Source organism: Pagrus pagrus (assembly GCF_965226575.1).
Source record: "Pagrus pagrus genome assembly, chromosome: 10".
NCBI lineage: Eukaryota > Metazoa > Chordata > Actinopteri > Spariformes > Sparidae > Pagrus > Pagrus pagrus.
The window spans coordinates 27,664,133-27,686,692 of NC_140194.1; the positions used below are offsets into that span (position 1 = coordinate 27,664,133).

Below are 22,560 nucleotides of genomic sequence, written 5' to 3' on the forward strand. Positions count from 1 at the left end.
TTGGGTGAACTGTTCCTATAAGAAATGACTGAGAGCAGTAGAACGTAATTGACAGCAAATTTCAAGGTAGTGCTGACATGTTATAATAGCATCATTATTACATGAGAGTAGTCAGATAAGTTTCACTGCTGTTAGTTACAAGAGAATATTTTAAGTAAATGAAAGCATCATGGGTAGACGACACAAAATGTACAAATTCTTTATTATCATCACCTAAAGTTGTACAATACAAAAATGTACAAGCACATCAACAAATGTCTTTAATTTCTGTTATAAACTGTCATAAAAATACACAGTAAAAATATAGAAAACCTATTTGTAATTTCTATACATTTCGGTTGCTTCAAACTGCAGTAAAGGAAGGAATGTATTTTCCAGGGAAAGAGAGAACGTAGCTCCTGTTGAGGAGGGACTGCATGGAAACTTGTCTAGGAAAGCGCTGAAATATAAATGAATTAGTGTGTCTCTCAGCATATCTGTATGAATTAAAGGCAGTTATGGGAGGCTCATCGGTCAATTTGCTGTGATGACGGAAAACCAGACAAATATTCAAGAGATAACAGTTAGTTATCAAAAATATTATATTATAAAGTTTAACAAGTCACTGCTACTACTACTTATTTTCAACAGTAGCATAAAACAGCCACAACCACTTAGTTCCTCTATATTTAGTTTTAAAGCTGCCAGAGATGCATATGTTTGATTACATTTTAAAGCAACATTATGTAACTTTTTTACTTCAAAATAACAGATTCAAAATCATTTTGACGGTACAGTGTCTTCTGACAGGATGAATGTCTGTCTCAGCGACTCTGCCCTTCATCACTTGTTTCTGCACTGTGTAACCTCAGTGATCCTACCCTCTCACAGCATTACATACATGTTTACTTCAAGATCCAATCTTTCAAGACATAACATTGTTGTAATGAGTTTTGTTTGTAGTTAGCATCTACATCATGTCTGACAAATTGTCACAGACCGGGCAAAATAACAGATTCAAAATCATTTTGACGGTACAGTGTCTTCTGACAGGATGAATGTCTGTCTCAGCGACTCTGCCCTTCATCACTTGTTTCTGCACTGTGTAACCTCAGTGATCCTACCCTCTCACAGCATTACATACATGTTTACTTCAAGATCCAATCTTTCAAGACATAACATTGTTGTAATGAGTTTTGTTTGTAGTTAGCATCTACATCATGTCTGACAAATTGTCACAGACCGGGCATTTGTAATTGTAACTGGTGCTGCACTCAGGGGGTGCCAATGTGCACAACATGCCAATTTCTATATAATGCTGCTTTAATTAGATTTCAGTCAAAGAGTATCAGTGTTGGTGAGTAATTATGAGATGTGAAATATTGTCTCTGAAAAAAGGAAACCTGGTGGTTCCTGTATACCTGACGGTTAAAGCACTGCCACTGCATCATGAGAGGTGAGGTTTTCCCACTGGTATGGGTACGGTGGTTAGAACCTGGTTCTGGAAAACAAATCTCTGTATGCGCTCAAACACCCAGAGGAAGATGAGGAGGACACTGACATATTGAATCCAGGCAAATTTGATAGTTTCCCAGAAGCCAGGGCGATAGGTGGATGGAGTCGTTAAGGTAGAAATGATGACAAAAACTTCATAAAATCACTCGAAAACGTTGTTTTTTTACAACTGTATTTAGATGTAGTCAAATTTGTTTAAATATTAAATTAAAAAGACACTGACGAAAGTGTAAAAAATATGGATACTGTATATTATCTGGAAAACAAACTATATATATTTAGAAAATCTTGACCACTCTACCCTGCATCTGGATGGATTTTTTCATTAATTAACAAATGTCTGGAGCTAGGTGCTGTACCATGTCAAAATGACCGGACTCTACTCGACAGTATACATGTGTCATATACTATAAAGAGCAGCAGAGAGATATTGCAGTTGATAAAGCACATGAGTATTGTTTTTGGAATTAAATTAACGCAATATCATGATTTGTCCACAATTAAAGCATCCCATATCACTGTTCATTTAATCATATATCAATGTATTCAGTTGTTTACTTTTTTAATTAGTTTGATTTAAATTTGAAGTTAATTATCAACAGATATCAACTGACAAGCTCATGCATTTCAGTAAGGCAAGGATTCAAGAAGCTAGATAGCTAGATAGCTAGATAGATAGAATATAGCTCAAATCATATTTTGATAGATATTCACTGTGGTTATTTTAACCTATATTTTGTATCTATATACATTGATTAAAAGTGTGTTATAAGTAATTTATCAAATGTTCATATAGTGCTTATAAAGTAAAAAAATAAATTGGGGGTTAAATAAAACCACACACACGCACATGTGCGCGCGCACACACACACACACACACACACACACACACACACACACTGTTTCCTGCATTTACGAAAGGATATGTAATGATTTCCATAGGATAACGGATCTCAGCGTTGAGCTGAAAGGGAGACCCAGCAGCTCGTCCCACAGTCCAGACTGGCATGGGACAGGACAATACTGTGGTCACTGTGGGAGGAAAATTTTTTGGTTCAGCTCCAGCTGGTTTAGTTACACAGTATATTCAGTCCTAATAAAAGCAAGCAAACAAAATAAGAGCCTTTGTGAACTTACAGTTTCTCTCCTGGTAGCTCCTTATTATGTTGTCAAGGTCATACGCGCTCGCAAAGGGGCTGGAGCCATTGATCACTGACACCTTGGCATTAATAGAGAAAAAAGACAAACAGAACAGTACCTTAACAAATGAAGATCTTCTGCTTGTGTCAGCACGTTAGTCAGCATGTAGTAGTCTACTGTAATCAAATATTTGTACTGTGATCTTTTTCATTTTATAGCATGTGGTAACAAACATTAAGGTACATGCCCTGACTATGGCACTGCGAAAGTGACAGAAACAGAGATGATTTCAGAGGCACTGGATTTATTATTATTGTATTATTGCTGTGTATTATTACATGTAATATCAATATTATTTTTTTTAAAATATCAAAATTATTATCAATACATTATGCACTACAAATTCAAAGTCTTATTCAATGACCCGCAGGCACCTGCAGCATCACAAACAGTAGCCAAGCTTCAGTATCTTGACATATATCTTCTTGAGAAGCTCATTTAGTCGCTTGAGCTGTTGCACTAGCTCTAACAAGAAGTATTTTGCATTCAGTAACATTCCGTCTCTGTAAGTAATGTTATTTGGTGTTTTTTATTTATGAACTAAATTGTCTACAGTCCACTAAGAGTTAGACAAGAAACAGCTGGGACAAACTATGAATAGGTACTATGAAAAAAGCAAGCTAATGTAACTGTCATGTAACATTACCATTACTTTCACTTGGCTATCCTTTGTGTTGCCATCACAACGAACAGGTCAGTTGCAGGACTGCTGTTGAGAGCCAACCCACTAATCCTCCTCTAAATATTCTCCATAGAAATATCAGTACATTATCCACTGTTACAGCGTCTCCTCTCAAGGTAAACCCAGACAGTGAACAGGATTTTAGTGAATGAGTCAGTGAATGAATGTTCTGCATGATTCCTATGCTCTGCAGTGGACAGACTAAAACTAACAAAAAATCAAGAATGAACAATAACTGATTATTCATGCTGATGCTGGGAAGTGTCTGTGCATATAAGAATATTGGCCGATATTCTTGTATACACAGAATAAATGCATAAACACATAATTTTTGCAATGATCCCTCAAACTTTTCAAACACGTGAAAATGATATGCATGTAATGGAGGCCAGATATTTTAAAGTTTAAACATACTACAAGGAACTTTTAACTGCCTGTGAAACAGTCTTCAGTTAACCCTGATGCCTCTATATGACCTACATAAGCAAAAGTAATTGTTTACTGGCCACCACCACACCAGCTTCACCTTCCTACCTTTCTTTGTGTTTGTGCAAAGGGAGAAACAGAGCAGGTGTATAGAGAGAAAGAGAGAAAGTCGAAGTCCTCTCACATTGTAAATGTTGTACAGTCCTCGGTGAGGCAGGGGTGTCCTCTGCTGCAGCCTCAGGTCTCCACTGATGAACAGCCTAGCTCCAGGGACAGAGGAAGAGTGCTGCACATAGGCCAGGCTCTGCATCACCACTGTGGACATCCGCTGGCAGAACATAAAGAAAGAATGAAAAATATATTCATTTAAATGTAATGAATATTGACAAAGAATACAAGTTATTGCATGATTTGTTTTACTTTGGGGTGAGTAAAGACTGACATCCACATCTAATGTATACACAGTGGGTGGACGGTAGGTAATACATACAAAGAGCTGGTAGCTGAAGGTGATCAGCAGTTGGACACTGTACACTTGCTCTCCAGGTTTTAGAGGTAGCTGTAGGTTGAAGAGCAAGAGGTCCAACTTCCCGTCCTGGTTCTGGTCCTCTTCTCTCACCTGTGGAGTGGTTTTCAAATCCATGGTACCATTAATCAAAATGACAAATCACTGTTACAACTGGGATTGTATTTTTGACTCTGTGTTTTAACACAGTCAAAAATAGCAAGATCTAAAGGCGATGATCATGTAGATACAGGGAAACCCACTTAGGCATTAGTGGTGCTCATGTGAGGGGACAGTGGTGAATGTCTTACAAAGACAGCAGGGATCCGGAGATTGGCTCCGAGCATGTTGTTTAGATGAGGAAAGGTGCTCCAGGCGACGTAGTCTCCCCGAGTACTGGTCGCTACCACCAGCAGAGTCTGGTACTGAAACCTCACCACCGGTTGTTCCTCATAAGTGCTTCTTTTTATCCAGAAACCTAAAAATGACATGGCTTTAACCAGCGAGCAAGACTGTCTACTTGTTTAAAAAACCATTTACATTGGGGCGTATTTAAACTTCATAGTATAACTTATATGTAAAGTTCCTCATGTAGCAATAAGGACAGAAGCAGCAATCACAAGAGTTACACATTACAGTAGTGTACCTTGGCTCCTGTAAGCGACCAGCAGAGGTGGGATGTAGGTAAGGCACAGAACAATGACCAGAAACAAAGTGGCTTTCGTGCAAACACTCGTTTTGTACCGAATCAAAGCCGGATGAGAATACACCTCATAGAAAGCCATAGGGAGAGATATTAACTGCGTCCGTAACCGCCAGTGTTGTGTATCAAGGCAACCGGCTAGCTAATGTTCAAGCTAGCATAAATGCTAAATAAGTAGATCACACTACTACCAGGACCAGCGCTCACAGTCCACGAAAAACTGAGCAAACATGGATTAACCCACGTTAAGTAACATCCATCTAACAGCTTCCGACACGAACTCGCATTTTACAGCGTATTTTTTAGCGAAACGTTACGTAGCGTATTGACGTGCTGTTTACTTTAGCCCCTAGCTAGTCCAGTACCATGCACCGCGCCATGTCCGAGCTTAGCTTAGCGTCTCACGGTTACCATGGCTGCCAGGGACAGCGTTCACGCCCCGTTCAGACCAGACCGGTGCAGCGCGAGGACAGGAAGACCTCCTGTAATGTCGACATAAAGGCTGTCCACACTGCTGGCACCGCTGCTGGCCCTGCAGTCACATCATTATATCCACCTATCTACATTCTGCGGTGTTAAATGTTTGGAGTGATTCATGAACAAACAACCAGCAGACACAAACAAACTACGCATAGCTCATTAAACGCTCCTAAATGACCTAAATCGATGCTTTGTAGCCATTTTGCTAACGTTGTGTTGACACTTTGAGTTCTTTCACCAAGTGGAAGCAGTGGCGTGGCACCAAAAATCTGGGCCCCTAACCTATCAATATATGAAGCCTCAGCGGGCCCCCTTCCCCTTAATACATCCACTGTCTTGCCTAAATGTACGCTACTACATCAGTACTGGCTTATCATTAAAGACTGCACCAAATAAGACATTACTACAATCATTTTATTTGCTAGCCCATTGTTGCAACATAGATGTAGCCATATAAGAACAACTCAAATGACATGGAAATGTTTCTGCTGTTGAAGAATTATTTGCATCAATCATGTTCGTTAAGAATGAAACTGATCAAAATGCTGCAAGTGAACATATTTTAAAAGTTATTACTTATGAAAAAAACACCCTCTTAAAATTGTGTATATGGAATAATTGTTACACAATAACATAGACAACTTGATGTTAGTGTGGCATATTTCCTTTCAGTGTAAACTGCTGCAAATGACTGTTTGAGGTAACATTTAGTAGCCTATCCACTTCTTGAGCTCAGCGCGTCTGACATCTTCAGTAACATGAAGAGACGGTGATGATAGACCTGCAGCTGATGCACTTTCTGTGGCTGTTCATCGAACTGAAAGCAATGCTACTTCACTAATCAGCATAATATTAATAATCAGAATTCCTTTATTAGTCCCGCAAACGGGGGAAATGTGTGCGTCATTAAACACTGCAAAATATTTGCCAGCTTGTGATTTAACATACAAACATTTAAGTATTTTAAGTTCATTTTGTAAAAATAAAAAAGAAGAGTTTAATGACACCTGAAACAAAGGTAAAAGAGATAAAAAATTAAAAATGAAACACCAAAGTATGGTTTACATTTTGCACTAATTTTGCAATGAACTACCAAACCTCTTTTTTTGGAAGCCTGATAACACTTTTTTAAATATCATGACAGTAAATAACAGTACCTAATTGTAATACAATAATAGATTTGTCTTTGAACAACAATATATGCTATTTAGAATCACATTAAACAAAATCTAAAAATTAAATTGACTGAATTAAAGTATTTTGATTGCACAGTGTCTTCTGATAGGCTGAATGGTGTCTCTGTCTCAGCCAATCTGCCCCCTCATCACTTGTCTCTGCACTATGTAACTTCAGTGAGAGGGGAGGATCACAGTGTTACATACATGTTTACTTCAACATACACGTTTTCGAGATATAACGCTGATATGATGTGATGAGTTTTGTTTGAGTTAGCACCTACTGAAAGTGCTACAGACCTGGGGTTTGTATTTACGACGTTGCACTTAGAAACTGTGATGGGCGCCAGATTGCATAAAATGCCAATTTCTACATAATGTTGCTTTAAATTAAAATTCAATGTTCCCTTTCGGAAGACCTTTAGATCCTTTAGATACTGGAAGGCTACTCTTTGATTGGAAATATTTATTGAATGCAAAATGTGATGAAAGAACCTTTTGCATATATACGCTAAAGTTAGAATTACACTGTCAAGTAACAAATTACAAGCTCCCCAACTTTCACAACTCCCGCTCTTAATACACAGTTTAAACCAGACACTTAAACTGATATCTGATATCAGATGTAGAGATGTCTGCCATCCCTCCAATATTATAAAACTAGATGACACTCAGCTTGTGGTGCCTGAAGCGCCAATAAAATACATCTGAAATACTGAACAGCAATGTCTCTTTTTGAGAAATCATGACTCAGTTACTCAGGATGATGCACAGACCTTGTTGTGAGCAGTTTTATGTAGGAACTATTTCCTTTCTACCGGACTACACCTGCCAACTGTGTCACTGCACAGAAGGAAGTGTGCATCCACTCATGGACAACACAGGATGTAAACATTGACGCATCCTTCTTGACTGAGCTGGAAAAAGCTGGCTATGTTAGTTAGCCTCCTCTCCACGAGTAGCCACTGTGCGCTTCTTTCTTTCATTCAGTGATACAGAAAGAAAATAGTTCAGGGGAGATGAATCTCTCTGGCCAGATCAGACAATTCTTGTTAATAAAAAATAACAACCAAACCAAAATAATGTATTTTTTATTTTTTTAAGTGTCTTTAAAATAACAGAGAGAATACGAGAATAATGTAAAATGTGTAGATAATTGATGATGTATTTAATGTCTTTACAAGCACATTATACTTCATTATTTTATAAAATGGTTTAATTCTGCATCCACAACTGTTGTCTTGCCAGGAAAATTAAGTCTCTTGGCAGTACCCTGCATGTGGGCCACTCTGCATTGTGCGTGAGGGATCAACTCATGTTGGACTGATTCTTTCCGAGAGCACTTGAAGGCAGCATCGTTACCCCCACCCCTCTGTCAGACAGTGACGTCACCTCACAGCTAGACGGACAGTTGGAGGCTTCGGGCAGAGAGACATTGTTGACGTTTTGTTTTGATCGCATTCGTCTGGATTTTTGGACATTGCGCCGACATTATCGGCACATTTAGAAGCCCGCCTTTCGACTCTACCATCACGCGTCAGTGCGGGGAGCCAGCAAAGATGAAATGGATGTTTAAAGAGGACCATTCCCTCGGTAAAGGGGTTTGGGTTGTTATGAAACAAGAGATGTTCTTGTCATGTCATGCACCCTCCTTTCTGTTTTTGCTCTCTCAGCGTCGATTTCTGCCATATCATTCCACATAGGTGCAGGAGTGCATGTTCGTCACGGCAGCCCGCAAATGACTGATGTTAATCCATAATGGATAACGTTGCGTGACTTGCAACGCATGCTAACATGTTCTTCCTGCAAGTCAAATGACCGCTGTCAGAATCGGGTCCACCTCACATTATTGATACACAGTATCCTCGAGACGCGTCTGTATTCTGCATGGAGACATGTCATCGCCAAATGCCAAGAGTCTGACCATTTAATGCTGCCTTGCTTACAGTGAACCTGGTGGAAAACCCTCGGTAACAAATTGCTCTAGTGTAGTAGTTAAATAGCCTGCTCCACCAAGAAGCACTTTCTCTCAACAGCACATTAACTTTTTGCATTGCTTCAAACTACTCAGTGTTTACCATCCGCCAGGGTATAGTTTGCTGGCAAGACAGCGAAAATTTCAAGTGAAAAAAATGTAAAGATGTATGATTGAAATAACTAGTGAGTGTGTATTAGATGAATGCCAAATTGATCAGTGTTTACTCAGTATTTGTTCCAGGGCTTTGAACATGTGACACTGATATGAACATTTTGAGATTTTTAGGGAAACATTCATTTTCCAGAATTGTGAATTGAGTTCGGTGCAAAGTTCTCTCAGATTGCCAGGGTAAATATTTTTTACTGTTGTTAAGCTCCTCAGCATCTTTGACCTTCTGTGTTCATATTCTCTCTCAAGTGTCCTTTTTAAAGAAACACTGCTGCCACATTGGTAGAGATGTTTCCAAAAGTAGGCCTCCTATCTGGGCTAATGAAGGCACGTAACGTGTTGAGCCTAAATGGATCCACCGCATCTTATCACCCATCTCTCTGTTCAGTGTCTGCCTGCTACATCTGGTCCTGCCCACAAAGTGCAGCAGAAATAGATGCACTATCACTTGCTCTTTGATAATGATAAGTACTGACATGTTTAGTATAACTTAATAAAGACCTGGTGTGATCTGTGATAATCACACTGCATCCTGTACATCCACTCCTCTGTCTGTTCAGGCTGCTGCCAGTGTTTACGCTGTCCTTGCTCTTGCATATGGATCACTATATCTGACTAGGCTTGGCCGTATTTGGCAGTAAGGCACGAGAGGAGATTCCCGAGAGGCCTTACTCATCCCTTTAATCTCTGACTTCCTGTTTGTTTCCTGTCTCTCCTTCAGAGCACCGATGTGTGGAGTCAGCCAAAATACGCAACAAATATCCTGACAGAGTACCGGTGAGTGAGGGGGAGGTGTTGTTTTTCCGCAGTGGGATGGGGGTTAAGGGCACACATGGAGTGAGTGTCAGAAAGTCAAGAGATAAGGAGTAGTGGCTGGGAGAGTGAATGGCAGTTTTGGATAGGAAAGAAGAGAATGAGAGAGTAGTAATGACTTGATAGACGGATTAGGATTTGGATAGAATTAAGAGAACCAGAGTTTTAACTTTGACCTCTGCGTAAAATCCCACTTCTCCATGACTTTTCATAGATCTGAGTGTCTCCATGTCTGCTTTGTCAATGGAGCATGTCTGAGGATACCTTTTTGTGTACTGAAAAGTGACCTATTAGTAAATTTAACATGATATTCTATGACTTTGAACCACCCCATGTTAGCAATGCCAATGAAAGAATAATTGGGTCACAACTCAGCAGGTGGTGGTCCCTTCAGCTCTGCTCCCCTTGGTTTTACTAATGTATTGGACTAATTGTAAACCTTTATTTTACCACTTAAACACAGTGTTGTTTTTGCAATTTCACATCAAGTAGCTTCAAGGTTCCACAAGTCTAAGAACAGATGTACTGTATATAGTAGGGAGAGAGATACGAGTAAGTCAGCCATCTATCACGATGTGGAGTTGAAAACAATCCGGCAGTGAGTGTAGAGCATACCGGAGTGTTTAAGCCGGAGCTGATGATAGGATGAGCTGCAGGTATGTGAGCCAGGAGCTGATAATCAGTTGCGCTGCAGGTGTGAGAGAGGAGGCCGCTCCAGCCATCAGGGAAGCCACACCCAGCCACTGCAGAGCACCTCTGAAAACACAAAAGTACAAAAAACACGACAGCCACACCAAGGCTTCCAATCATGACAGAAGTCACGCGACTGTGATATAGTTCGTTTATAGCCTCATGTTAGTTTTTTACTTTTGGCGATTCCATCTAGAATTCAAACATCATTAAAGTGGCATTAGTTTGTGATGACTACCTTGCTGGTAAGTATCACAAACTTGTGTTTGCCACAGAGCTTATTTTCTGCAATAATTCAAAATGCATTTAAAAATCCCAAAGGCTTTTTGTAGAGGTAACCAGGCCAATGCTAACTTCCAGGTTAGCCTACAAAAATACCTCATTCCTGCTGCTCCCTATTGCTAAATACTGACTTTCCATTTTTCATTCTATTTAAAGGTAATAAGTAGTTATTGTCCTGTATTGTGCTGTGTACGTTCATGACTAAATAATTCATTTGATATTACACTGTATGTGCAACATTGATTTACAGCACAATAAGCTGACTAAAAAGAGCTTGTGAGCTACAAGCTTGTAAACTAGCACAATCTTTCAGTTACGGTCAGAAACCACCATTAGCTTCTGATAGGAAACCTCATATCTGCTCCTTTCATGTTATCTGTTTGATTATATCAAAAATCTTTATTGAATTTGTGAATTTGATTTGTGGCTCTAAACCTGGTCCAGCCCTGTTTTTTTAAAATATTTTTCTCACCCAGGCTCTGAACACCTCTGAAAAAGCCACTGAGGTAACTTCTGCCACACTGGCAGGAGGGGGATATAGCAGTGCTGAAGACTGACACCTCAGATCATTGTTGCATACAAAGTGATGTTGTGGACAACATAAGGTGTTAAACAGCCAGATCTGAGGAAATCTATACCATAGCCTTTTGTGTGGGTGATAATGCCAGTTAAACTCAATCCCTTTAACTAGTTCTTCCATTCTGCACCTGTTAAATAACTGCCGGGAGGAACAGGAAGAACACACAATCAGACAACAATGGATCAAATGACTGTCGCGTGAAAGGGGTCACTTGTGATTAATCCACAGCAAATGATCACCCTGCTGTTTCCTTTACTTTAATGAAGTGGTGTAGCTTGTTTCACCACAATGTTTTGAATTTACGGAACTTTACTGTGTTGTTTTAGCCCCAGTGCTTTCATCATACCCATGTTTCTGACACAGCAGGCATCTGATATGGCAGACAGACGAAGTTAGTACATAGCTGGTGAACGTAATGGGGCATTTCCCTGATAAAATTTCCCCCAGGGCTTGTTCCAAATGGAAAAAACAGACCTAAAAGCAGAGTGAAAGCACTTTCATTTGTTCAGTGGTCAGAGAGATGACTCCAAATGACCAATAATGGCTGCGTTCCAAATCCCGTAGTTGTTACCTCTGCCGTGGAGGTTATGTTTTAGGTTCAGGAGCCTGCGCATGTAGTTGCTCAAAACTGATACAGAAAGCCATCCTTATGGAGCATCTGAGGACAGTAGTGTCATGGTAGAACCAGTACAACTGTGGCATCACCACAATTGTTTTTCTCAAACTAAGGGTCAGAATAGCCAGTAAAGCATTCTGGCTTGAATACTACAAAAGACTACCAGATGCAGTCAGACATCCTGGTATTTTTGACACACAGCATTTGGTATACTATGTAATGGAACATACTTAATCTTTTGTGGCATACTAAATGGTAGTTTAGCAGTGAATGTTCCTGTGTTGGATGTGTAAATAGGTAACTATTTGTAAGCACCTTAGACATACCAACTTGTAAAGCCATAATATTGTCTTGTTGGAGTGAACTTTTACCACCATGTTGCCAAAAAAACTGATTAACGCAGCTTAAACATTCCTGAGATTACATGAAGACTGAACTTAAACAAGGTTCCTGAAGTGGCCATTATAGGACGTGTTAGACTTCGCTTGTCAGACTCAGCAATAACACTGATGACATATGCAACTGAAATTTTATGGGCTAGAGCAGCCAACATCAGACATGTTCCAGATGGACAGGACTCACTCCAGACACAAGGTCTGGCTGTACTTTATCAGGGTCAGCTGAGTCAGACAAACTGATATTGCCATGTCAAAAAACAGCCGTAAAAGTTATTTTAGAGCAGTGAACTGCAAAGAGCAGCTAATAACAGCTGTAGATATTAGTGTACTGAGTATTGAAACCAATGCCATACCATACAGTGTTAAAAGCTCAATCTTCTGTTGATGTGTGTGCTCCAGGTGATTGTGGAGAAGGTTTCTGGCTCTCAGATAGTGGACATTGATAAGAGGAAGTACCTGGTGCCCTCTGACATCACAGTGGCCCAGTTTATGTGGATCATCAGGAAACGTATCCAGCTGCCTTCAGAGAAAGCCATCTTCCTCTTCGTTGACAAAACTGTTCCCCAATCCAGGTGAGAGCAACACTTCATTCTGCAGCTGTTATAGACTGTGGAGCTTTTTGCTGATGGTCTCATTTCTTTATGGTGATTCTGGTCAGTTCTCAGAATTGAAATGATTTAATGGTTAGTTTGAAAAAGTACTAAAGCCATCTTGCTTTGTATTGATCCACGTTTATTAACAAGTATCAATTAGGATGGTGTAAACATCTGTCTGGAAGCATGTTTCAGCCACAAAAAGAAAAATAAGTAAGTAAAGTAGTAAAATATTAACATCATATTATCAAACCTTTTTTGTTATAACCATATGCTATTTATCTTGTTACAACAAGAAATGTTTCACATTATTATAAGATATTTTCACATTATATTATAACGTTATAAAATGACCTGTTTTATGTTACCACAATATGTTATCACATTTTAACATCAAGTGTTTCACGTTATAAGAAGATAAATAGTATATTAAAAATGTTTTTGTTTAAAATGGGACATGTAGCAATAACGTGAACATATCTTGTTATAACATAAAAAAAATGTCTATAAAGTTGTAACATTAAACCTTCCACAGGATAACACTGATAGTGATCTGTTGTTCTTTTCTGACATGGCAGCAAGTCACTGCTCTAGTCCTGTATTCAGCTTCTGAGTAATGAAAATCCTCTCGCCAAATGAAATGAACAAGCTACATAAATTGAGCACACTCTGTAAATGCATGTTTAAATCATACAGAAATTAAAAATACATTTTTCGAAGAAATCAACATATATCACAAGTGTTTGTTAAGTCCAAATTTCTAAAATGTTGTCCAACTCATTTATATCAATGATGATAGGCAAAATATTAGAAACACATCTGTGTAACACAATTTAATTCAACAGCACCACCAGCTACATCCTCTGAAATGATAATACAGTTGAATAAACATCTCTAAATCAAAAAGGAACATATAAACATATGAACCTTCATGAAGGAAAGATTTACTGCTCAACTGAGGAGCTTTTATATCATTTAGAAACACTGTCACTATCTCATAGTTTGTCTACAGCAGAGCACTGACAAGCTGCTTGTCTGTAAAATATTATGCTTAGTAAGTATCTCGGTGAAAACAAACATGTCAAAATCAAAATCATATCAAGAATGTTTGTTTACGTGATGAATTGGATGAGTGCTTTTGCCTATATTATAATTTTATCTGTTTATTACTCTTGTATTTATTTATTTTATGATTATCATGATATTATCATGTCATGCCATCAACATTTTTTCACCTTCTAAATATTGATATCTGCATTGTCCTCAAATATCCAGTATCATCTGGCTCTAAGCCACATTGTATTGTTTTTTAAGGGCCTGGCCTCCTTAAATCAAAATGCAGTGAAAGCTTAGGTGTGACCTTCCTATCTGTGTGTAGTATTTGTGTTTATCTGTACATCTGTGTTACTGAAAAGCAGGAACATGTGACCTCTTCGTGTGTGAGGAATCCATCTCCCTCTGAGGACCATGAAGCCACACCTGTGCTCTCAATTTACACTGATCTGATTCATTTCACACTCATACCTATTGACATGCTGGTGTTGTCCAAAAACATGCAGTATATCTGAGGAATCTGACCTGCTTCTCACAGCTATTGTGTTGATAATACCTAAAATGTAAATTTGGCGTTCATATATTCTTAGCATGGCACTACAGTGCCACGCTAATGAACGAAACCTGACCACATCCAGCTGTGATGTCAGATATGTCGAACTTCGACCTTTAAACCTATAGAAGACACTGCAGCTTTGTACTTGCCTAGCGTTGAGTCCTTGACATATTAGACTCCCTAAAAGTTATAATCTTTACTTTCTCTGTTTTTCATCAGCACTTTTGCTTGTACCTAAATAATAGTAAATTAATAGTTGTTTTTTATTTATAAAACAGATTATGCAACAGTAATTTCCTCAAAATAATACAAATAGCAATGAATGTAAAACCCTCCACTGCATTAAATCACATGAGGGTTGCAATTATTTTTGACTGATTTCTTTATGAAAACAAAGACTTTGTTTGGCTGTGTTGTGAAAAGAGACACTGTTATATTAAACTGCTGTCAAACATTTTAACCACGTGTCATCAAAAGGCTTAAGGTTGACAACTTTAAGTCCTTAGTTGCTACTTCTTAGTTAGGGTTGCTGGGGATAAGTGTCAAATGAATGCCAGTTGACACTTATCCCCAGCAGCAAACAGTAGGCTACTGACCATGAGGATATATTTTAGGGTTTTTACTTCACTTTCCCTCGAGTGAAAAGTCATGCCCCACCACTTGACCTCACACTCCTGTGAAAAGCATCCTATTAGAGCCCCCTTTAGAGACCATTGTGTTGGAATAGGATACAGCAGGGTTAAAGATGATCAGGGCAGAGATACATGAGTCAACAGAGGAATCTGGATGTGTAGGAGCTAAAAGGGAATACTACCGCCACCACTTCCTTGTTCTAATGATTCATCTCCCTAGGTGGTAACACAGGAATGTGATCATGTCTAACAAGTGTATTGTTCAATTTTTATGGGACTCTGGAAAGAAACTCCAAAATACTGTGCCCTATTTAAACATGAGGATCTATTGACTCCCTCCTGGCTGAAAGCACAAATGTTAAAGAATAAGTTTGGCCAAAAACGAAAATTCAGTCATTATCTACTCACCCCCATGCCAGTGGAAAGCTGGGTGAAGTTTTACTGTCTACAAAACAATTCTGGAGCTTCACAGCAAGACAGTGTTGCAGCATTCTCTGAAACAACTGAAGTAGATGGGGACTTGTTTTAAAAAGTTTAAAAACAACTGAGACATGGCTTTATACAGCTCGTCTAAATCCCCTGAAGCCCCAGGATCCAAAAAGCAAGTTCAGTGAGCTACCTTAAAGACTAAGACATCCTCAAATCTGGGACAAAGATTAATATAAAAGAAGGCTTGGGAATAGCCCTTTTCCACAGCAGACATCTTGACTATTAGGAAAGGCTCAGCTGTCACTAATAACATGAACTATGGCTCTGCTCCATTCAAGTGTCCCAGTAGAGACAAGGACAGAGAATTCAGCCATTAGTTTTCCTTATTTACGCCTGTTTTTTTATTTTTCTACTTTGACAACTCAAAATGTGATCGGTGAAAAAGGTGTGTGTGTATTTATCTTTTTATATATATATATATATGAAAAGTTTGGACTTGAAAATTTAAGGTATAAACCCTACTCACAAACTTAAAAATAAAGGCTAAATTTATGTAGAAAAAAATAAACTTTCAGGCTTTTAAGTTGGTAAAGAGATGTCAGTTCTCGGACTGCTGCAGTACAGGGGCGAGAGGAGACATGCTTTTAAATGAAAGCCAGAAACACAGGACATAGTGGTAATCCTAAATCCTTGTCGTTATCTTAATCTGTATGCAGCACCGCCATCTCCCTCTTTGTTCCTTTCAGGGTGCAACTTTTCTCCTTACTAAACAATGCCTTGACAAACATATACAGATCTTTTAAAAAGCTGCAGTACCTAATCTTTTTTCGGTCTGATTTTTCCTCAAATGGTAAATTCATAGATTATATCTTTAATTTTCTCGAACTTCTTCTCAGTTGTAGCTTTTACCCTCTTAGTGCCCATGTGTCCTTCTCACTAGCCCCAGGGTATTAAGGTTTATACTTGATTGGTCATATTTTCAAATAGAATGTTTAATCTGTAATGTTACAAGAAATTACTTTTAGAATGAGGACCAGTTTTTGGCTCAGATAACACTATGATTTAACTATGACTGTTTGAGGGAGGAGTTTAGCAAACTTGAATTTCTATACTTACATTAATCATACAATTAATACTGTTATTTAGTGGCTGACCCACAGAACCAATCACAGCGTTTGTTTTCAACAACTTCAGGTAGAAAACCCCTGCGTCAGGTAGCTATTTTCTTATTTTACCTCTCAGTGATCTAAAATGCATGTTCGATGCTTTGATAACAACACTTTCACTCATGTTGGCCGACTCATTTACCGCTGGGGTCAAAGGAAATGACACTTTGAGTTTACCTAAAACTAGCAGTTAGTCCGACTGGTGGTGAAGTGTCACTGTTGGGTAGATTGCTTTATCAAATATGGTAGCAAAGCAACAGTAACTAAAAGAAGCACGGCACAGACGTCAGACCACCATGTTTAACTATATATCTTTAAAAGGGCGATTTGTAAGACATGGTCAGATTATTCTGTTTAAAACATTCAAAATAATGAACTAACATTATCAACAGAGTGTGACGAAGCAATAGTGTTGACGTTATGTAAATCACCTCTGTACTCTACGCCCTGTCTTCAAACTGGCATCTGTCGGTCTCAGAGGCTGTGTTCAGTCCCAGTCTGCCATCTGGCCACTTCACTGGGAGGCCGGTTGACTGAGCCCAGTTGACCATGGTGATTCCCTCTGTCATCTGAGGTTGCTATGCAGACAGACTCACCATCAGCTAAAATCTAAAACTCCACTGCTAACAGAGCTAGTTGCTAATGGCAGCTAGTTTCTACAGCCAAAGATAGCTAGAGAGAGCAATGAGTAGCAAGTCAAACAACACCTTAAATGTTACAGTTACAGTTGAAATTGACAACAGAAATGAAAAAGTTTGCTCTCTGTTAGACAGCCTATGTAATGGCAACACTGTTTCAAAATTATATCAATCATACTTGATATTATTTGCCATTTCCGAACCAATACATACACTCATGGTAAGTTCTGTTACAATTCTTGAACTTATCTGCTGACATTGACATCGTTGGTCAGCAGCAGGTGAGCAGCAGGAGCAGTCATTTACTATGACTGTACTGTATCACTTAGATAATCATAAACCCTCAAATAATATCTGCCATGCTGATTTATTGGTTGGGTTCAACTCAGTTAGCAAGTTGGATGATGCCTTGAGAGACTTTGGAATAAGAAATAACATGATCTATGAATTCTTCACTGCATATGTGTATGTATGTGTTATGTTCTTCAGAAATAAGGACACTACAAACATCTTTGTACCTGCAGCATGTGTTTTGTTCTGAGGATCCACTGCAGGTTTTAGGACTGAAAACAGAAATTCTGTTGATCAGCACAAAATAACCACTATTGGATGCTTGCATCTTCACAAACCCATATGTAAATATAATCAATTCTGCTTGACATTGTGTCTGATCTAATGTGGTTTCTGCTGTGTGTTGCAGTCTGACTATGGGCCAGCTGTACGACAAGGAGAAGGACGAGGACGGCTTTCTCTACGTGGCCTACAGCGGAGAGAACACCTTTGGTTACAAGGCCTTTTATACAGCACGGGGTTAATGCTTCACTTAATACTAGTGACACACACACACACACGCACACACACACTGACATTTCCTGGTGTACAATGTTACACAAGTAATGCACCATACACTTGGCACAGACATTTATGGTCAGTTTTTGATACTAAAAAATTAGACATCTAGGGTGGAAAATTAACGACACCACAATCAAACTGTTTTTTTGACAGTCTCAGATGACCATTAGTGTCAAGAACTACTTGACTTAATGGTTGGTCTTTTTACTGTTGAAAGGTCAGTTGTGGAGAGAAATATCTTTAACACTGCCGTAAAACAAACATCACCACACATTATAGGCACGTCAGATATAAATTCATTTTCCAGTGTCAGATAAAAAAATAAAAAAATCTCACTTAGGCTCTGACACACACACACACACACACACACACACACACACACACACAATCATCACACGTTACCCAATCATGCTACATTTTCTTTCAGTCCAGATTTGTTGTCACTGATATTTGTGTTTTAATGAAGTGAGAGAGAAACCCTATAATCATGTGAATAGAATCATTAACCACATTATGGATGTATTTGTATGACTCATATCATGTATAAAAAACTTGAGTATTTAACTTCAATTCCACTCAGCGCCATGAGAGCGGACATAAGCATATGAAAGAAGGCAGTTCATGCTACTGAGATGGTGCATGATGGTGCTCAGGGGCCAGGGACCTGCACCAGTTTATGGGATGTTACTGAGTGCTTGCCAGCCTGGATATTATGTATTTGCACATTATGTTGGCTGAACAAATGTCAGCACCACTCACGAATCAGACCCATAATGCCAACAACAAGCCATGAACCTCTGTGAACTGCTAAAGATATCCAACACTTTACTTGAAGTTTATTGAGTCGAATGTTGTGATATTTTTACGTTGTCATCACAGGGCAACAAACAGAAATTACAACCAAGCTCACCCAGTTTCTTACCGGTACATGATCAATCTGTGACATTCTGTCTAAGAGATACTCAGTGATAAAATGTTGCACTACCCAGTCTCCCTTAACCTGCTCTGTCTACCCTCTACATCAGGGAGTGGTTTACACTTCCCAGAATGCCATTAGATAAACATTTATTGACTTTTCAAACAACAAATAACAATGTTAATAATGACTATATTTCACTTCCGTTCTTGGTTTCTAAAAGGAATGGAGTCATTGTTTGTGTTATTAATTTAATCTGCGCTTTCCTGCTATGACAGGTCAAATATGTACTGTGAAAAAAGTTAATAAAAGCTTCTGTTGGCAGATCTTCTGACCTGGCTGACAATGGTTTAGACATGAAAATTCTAACGTCAGGCTCAATTGTATTGAAGCTAATGTGATGTCATTGTTTAAATTGATCTAAAATGAATAAATTAAGTGCATAACATAATGGTCTCTAATTAAAAGATTGTGACACCTAGTCACCATGTTCTACAAAACAGATTAAAGGGAACAATGAATCCAAAATTTAAAGTAGAACTAATGAAGACTTTTATGTTAGCAATTGATTACATGACAATGAGTTCATTTGTAAATCCTATCTGATCATCATCATCAGTCCACAGCTGCTACATTTATCTAGCACTGCCATTTTACCTCTCCATGTAACACTAACTGCTCTTGGTGCTCTTTTTCAATTCATTGTTTTGGTTTGCTGATCCATAATCCTGAATGTTATCAACCCAGACGTGGCAGGCAGCCATTTTCAGTGAAAAAGCTCTGCTAAACCTACTTTACACTACTTCCTTAGCAACAAACGACAGACAGTTAGCCGATAGCTGGTGAAATTAGCTGCTAATGAGAGAAATGTTTCTTAGTAGCAGGTGGAGACCAAAACAGAGCAAAAAAGACCAGGTGAAACACCACTTCAAATGAATTTTAATGTTACTCCATATCCACTGGACATGTCGGTTGGCAACTGCTAATGTTGCTAACATTTTAGCCAAAACCACTTCATAAGTTGTTTTATAATATGAAACATCTTATAATCATTGAATGCAAGTGTCAAACACTTGACAAACAGCATTTTGTATATTACTTGCTAACTCTGAACCTAAGAGTCATGTTGGGTTTTGTGCAAAAGTCTTCGACCCTGATAAGCAGAAAGCTTGTGATTTTAAAAGAAGAGCACTCTGCAAAAAGTAAGAAATCACATCCTGCAGCAAAAACACAAAGCAGGTCACGCTATCACCAAGTATGTTCTTGGAATGAGTGTGTCATGAGTGTGTTTGACCCTGTCCCTGACCATTATATCTTGTTCATGTTTTAGCAATGTGTATACAGAAGGCTCTCAGTGGAAATGCTGGTTAATAAAATCACTGAAAGTTTACTTTTAGTGTGCTAGAGTGCTTTCACATGTTAATAATTAAGCAACCTTGGGTACTTTGAAAGGCATTATACAAATGCAAGTTATTGTTATTACTGTTATTATTACATACACATATTAAACATGCTTATAATGAACCTTGTTTTTATATGGGCCAAGGTCAGAATATACCAAACTGTAATTCACGTCTCAGATACTTCAAGTAAAGAGTTGCTCACGTCTCTGGCTACAGAGGTTTCAAAATGAGAACCACTTGTTATCTTTCTTCTCTTCACTCAGACAACTCTGAAGCTGACATTTGGTTTCAGCTGTAGTCTTTGGTGCTGATTCACAGTAAGATATATCCACCCTTTACTTACTTGACCCATTGACCCATGTATTCATATTTGTGCACCACAAAGCTAATTCAGGCTTTCAAACATGTTATGTAGATGTGTAATATATTGATGGAATGCTAAGATATTCAGCATTGTTTAATGTCATCAGTGTTGTATGATTGTTAAATATATCTATAAGACATTTTAGATATTTGAACGGTGAGGTAGCTGGAAGACCTGACCAATAAAAATGAATGTAAAATGAATCGTAGGAGTTTTTTTGTTTTAGTAAAACATAATATAATTAAAGCTGCTGTAAGCCTCATCGTTTTAGTTAACTTCTTGTCCGTTTTGCAGTTAGCAATCCCCTCCCTTCTCTCCATGTATCCTCACTGGCAGGACTCCCTTTCTTTCTTTCGAGGCAGCTCTCTTTGCCTTTTCCTTTTTTCCAAGTGGTTTTCACCACTTGGTCTGTTTGGTAGTACAAGACGTTGCCAGGAGAGCTAGAATTTGTAGCTTTTCCTGTTCTGCCAATGCCAGTGTAGGAACCAGAACAGCAGGATCCTGCTCTCTGTGTGTTTACGAGCAGACAGGACAGTCTCTTTATGGAGTTCTCTGTCCTGATTGGTTAAAGTGGGCAGGGATACTAGAAAATGTCTTTCCTCTTTTACTGCAGGGAGAGGAGAGACATGGGTTACTGACCAAACACTCTATAACAGTGATTACTGTTGGAATATCGGGCTATTTAACACTTATTCAACAAGAAAGTAACTCTTACAGCAGCTTTAATATGTCAGTACTCTTTCACTTCATCAATTAAAGGTACTCTGTGCTGCATTGGAGGCGCTATTGAGTTACAAGTTTTGACACGTGAGCACACAACTAATTGTCAGTTTTACTCGGTTCACCACTTTGATCCAGAGTGCAACATCTCAACAAATATTTGATCAAACTTAAGATTCATGTTCACCGAAAGATGAACTGTATTCACTTTGTCCAACCACTGGCTTTTCATCTAGAGTCCTCATAAGATCAGAATTGTTAGTTGTCCAATACTTGACCTCCATCGAATATATTTAAGGCTCATAGATAAAAAGTTGCTTGAAGGTTGGCATGTGTGCCTTTTTGTTATCAGCCACTCCAGCTGCCACATCCCCTTTTTCCAGTTGGCATTCACAGTTTACCAGCTGTCCTTCAGCTTGTGACCAGACATTTTCTTTTGTGGAGCGATCGACAGACAGAGCAATCTTTGGAGGCGTTGGTCACAGCTACAACCAAGACCCCCCAACCTCTAAAAATCTCTACAGCATTGGACTGACAATAGTATTAAATACACAATGTAAGACTTCATGGTCGTAACCAGCAATGTGCTGTTCAGTATTAGCAGAGCTGAATTGGGTTGTTACTTGTCAGTGCAATCTGCTGACCTAAAGCAGTAACGCCAATGACCCTGAGTCCCTGCACTGATTCAGTGTCTGGACTTCAATAAAGGACCTGACTGTTGTGCAAAAATGTGCAGGTTCAACTTATTCTTTGTCTTTTGTATGAGTGAGTTGTCCAAGAGGATTGAAATCTGTTCTCACACACACTAAGAACAGCCTGGCGAAGTTTACTGGTCATCACAGGCTGAATAGAGGTGGATTCAGGTGGATGTTTTTAACACATAACACCCATCTAGACTCCACTGCAGAACAAGCACACCCCTTCATGGCGGCAATGTGCCGGACCAAGTCCGATCCATAGAGGTGCCAACTCAGAACCCACAGGACTCAGCCAGATTTAAGATGGTTGTTAGGTGTCAGAAGAACATCCACCTGAATACCAGGACTCA

General features: G+C 38.9%; 2 protein-coding genes across 3 annotated transcripts; one reads left to right on the forward strand and one right to left on the reverse strand.

Moving 5' to 3' along the window:
* Positions 1-183: 183 nt before the first annotated feature.
* On the reverse strand, positions 184-5,460 carry tmem231 (transmembrane protein 231). Of its 2 annotated transcripts, XM_084365454.1 has the most exons (8): positions 4,954-5,460; positions 4,619-4,785; positions 4,293-4,421; positions 3,987-4,130; positions 2,632-2,713; positions 2,421-2,526; positions 1,401-1,589; positions 184-439 (listed from the first exon to the last, which is right to left on the reverse strand). In XM_084365454.1, exons 1-7 carry the CDS (start codon positions 5,090-5,092, stop codon positions 1,427-1,429), a joined length of 930 nt encoding a protein of 309 aa, XP_084221580.1. In that variant the 5' UTR covers positions 5,093-5,460; the 3' UTR covers positions 184-439; positions 1,401-1,426. The 2 variants fall into 2 exon arrangements, with proteins under 2 accessions (XP_084221580.1, XP_084221579.1); XM_084365453.1 differs by having other exon boundaries at positions 184-1,589; positions 4,954-5,456.
* A 2,597-nt stretch (positions 5,461-8,057) lies between these two features.
* Positions 8,058-20,415, forward strand: gabarapl2 (GABA(A) receptor-associated protein like 2). Its single transcript, XM_084364867.1, has 4 exons — positions 8,058-8,258; positions 9,533-9,588; positions 12,590-12,762; positions 17,958-20,415. Exons 1-4 carry the CDS (start codon positions 8,225-8,227, stop codon positions 18,070-18,072), a joined length of 378 nt encoding a protein of 125 aa, XP_084220993.1. The 5' UTR covers positions 8,058-8,224; the 3' UTR covers positions 18,073-20,415.
* Positions 20,416-22,560: the final 2,145 nt, after the last annotated feature.

What these genes read in the sequence shown, in the direction of transcription:
- tmem231 (XM_084365454.1), bottom strand. Translation starts at nt 5,092, where the DNA reads ATGGCTTTCTATGAGGTGTATTCTCATCCGGCTTTGATTCGGTACAAA. An exon ending in TCCGGATCCCTGCTGTCTTT is followed by an intron (nt 4,422 to 4,618) that starts GTAAGACATTCA and finishes ACCACTCCACAG; the next exon opens with GTGAGAGAAGAGGACCAGAA. An exon ending in GACTGTACAACATTTACAAT is followed by an intron (nt 2,714 to 3,986) that starts GTGAGAGGACTT and finishes ATTAATGCCAAG; the next exon opens with GTGTCAGTGATCAATGGCTC.
- gabarapl2 (XM_084364867.1), top strand. Translation starts at nt 8,225, where the DNA reads ATGAAATGGATGTTTAAAGAGGACCATTCCCTCG. An exon ending in TAAAGAGGACCATTCCCTCG is followed by an intron (nt 8,259 to 9,532) that starts GTAAAGGGGTTT and finishes TCTCTCCTTCAG; the next exon opens with AGCACCGATGTGTGGAGTCA. An exon ending in AAAACTGTTCCCCAATCCAG is followed by an intron (nt 12,763 to 17,957) that starts GTGAGAGCAACA and finishes TGTGTGTTGCAG; the next exon opens with TCTGACTATGGGCCAGCTGT.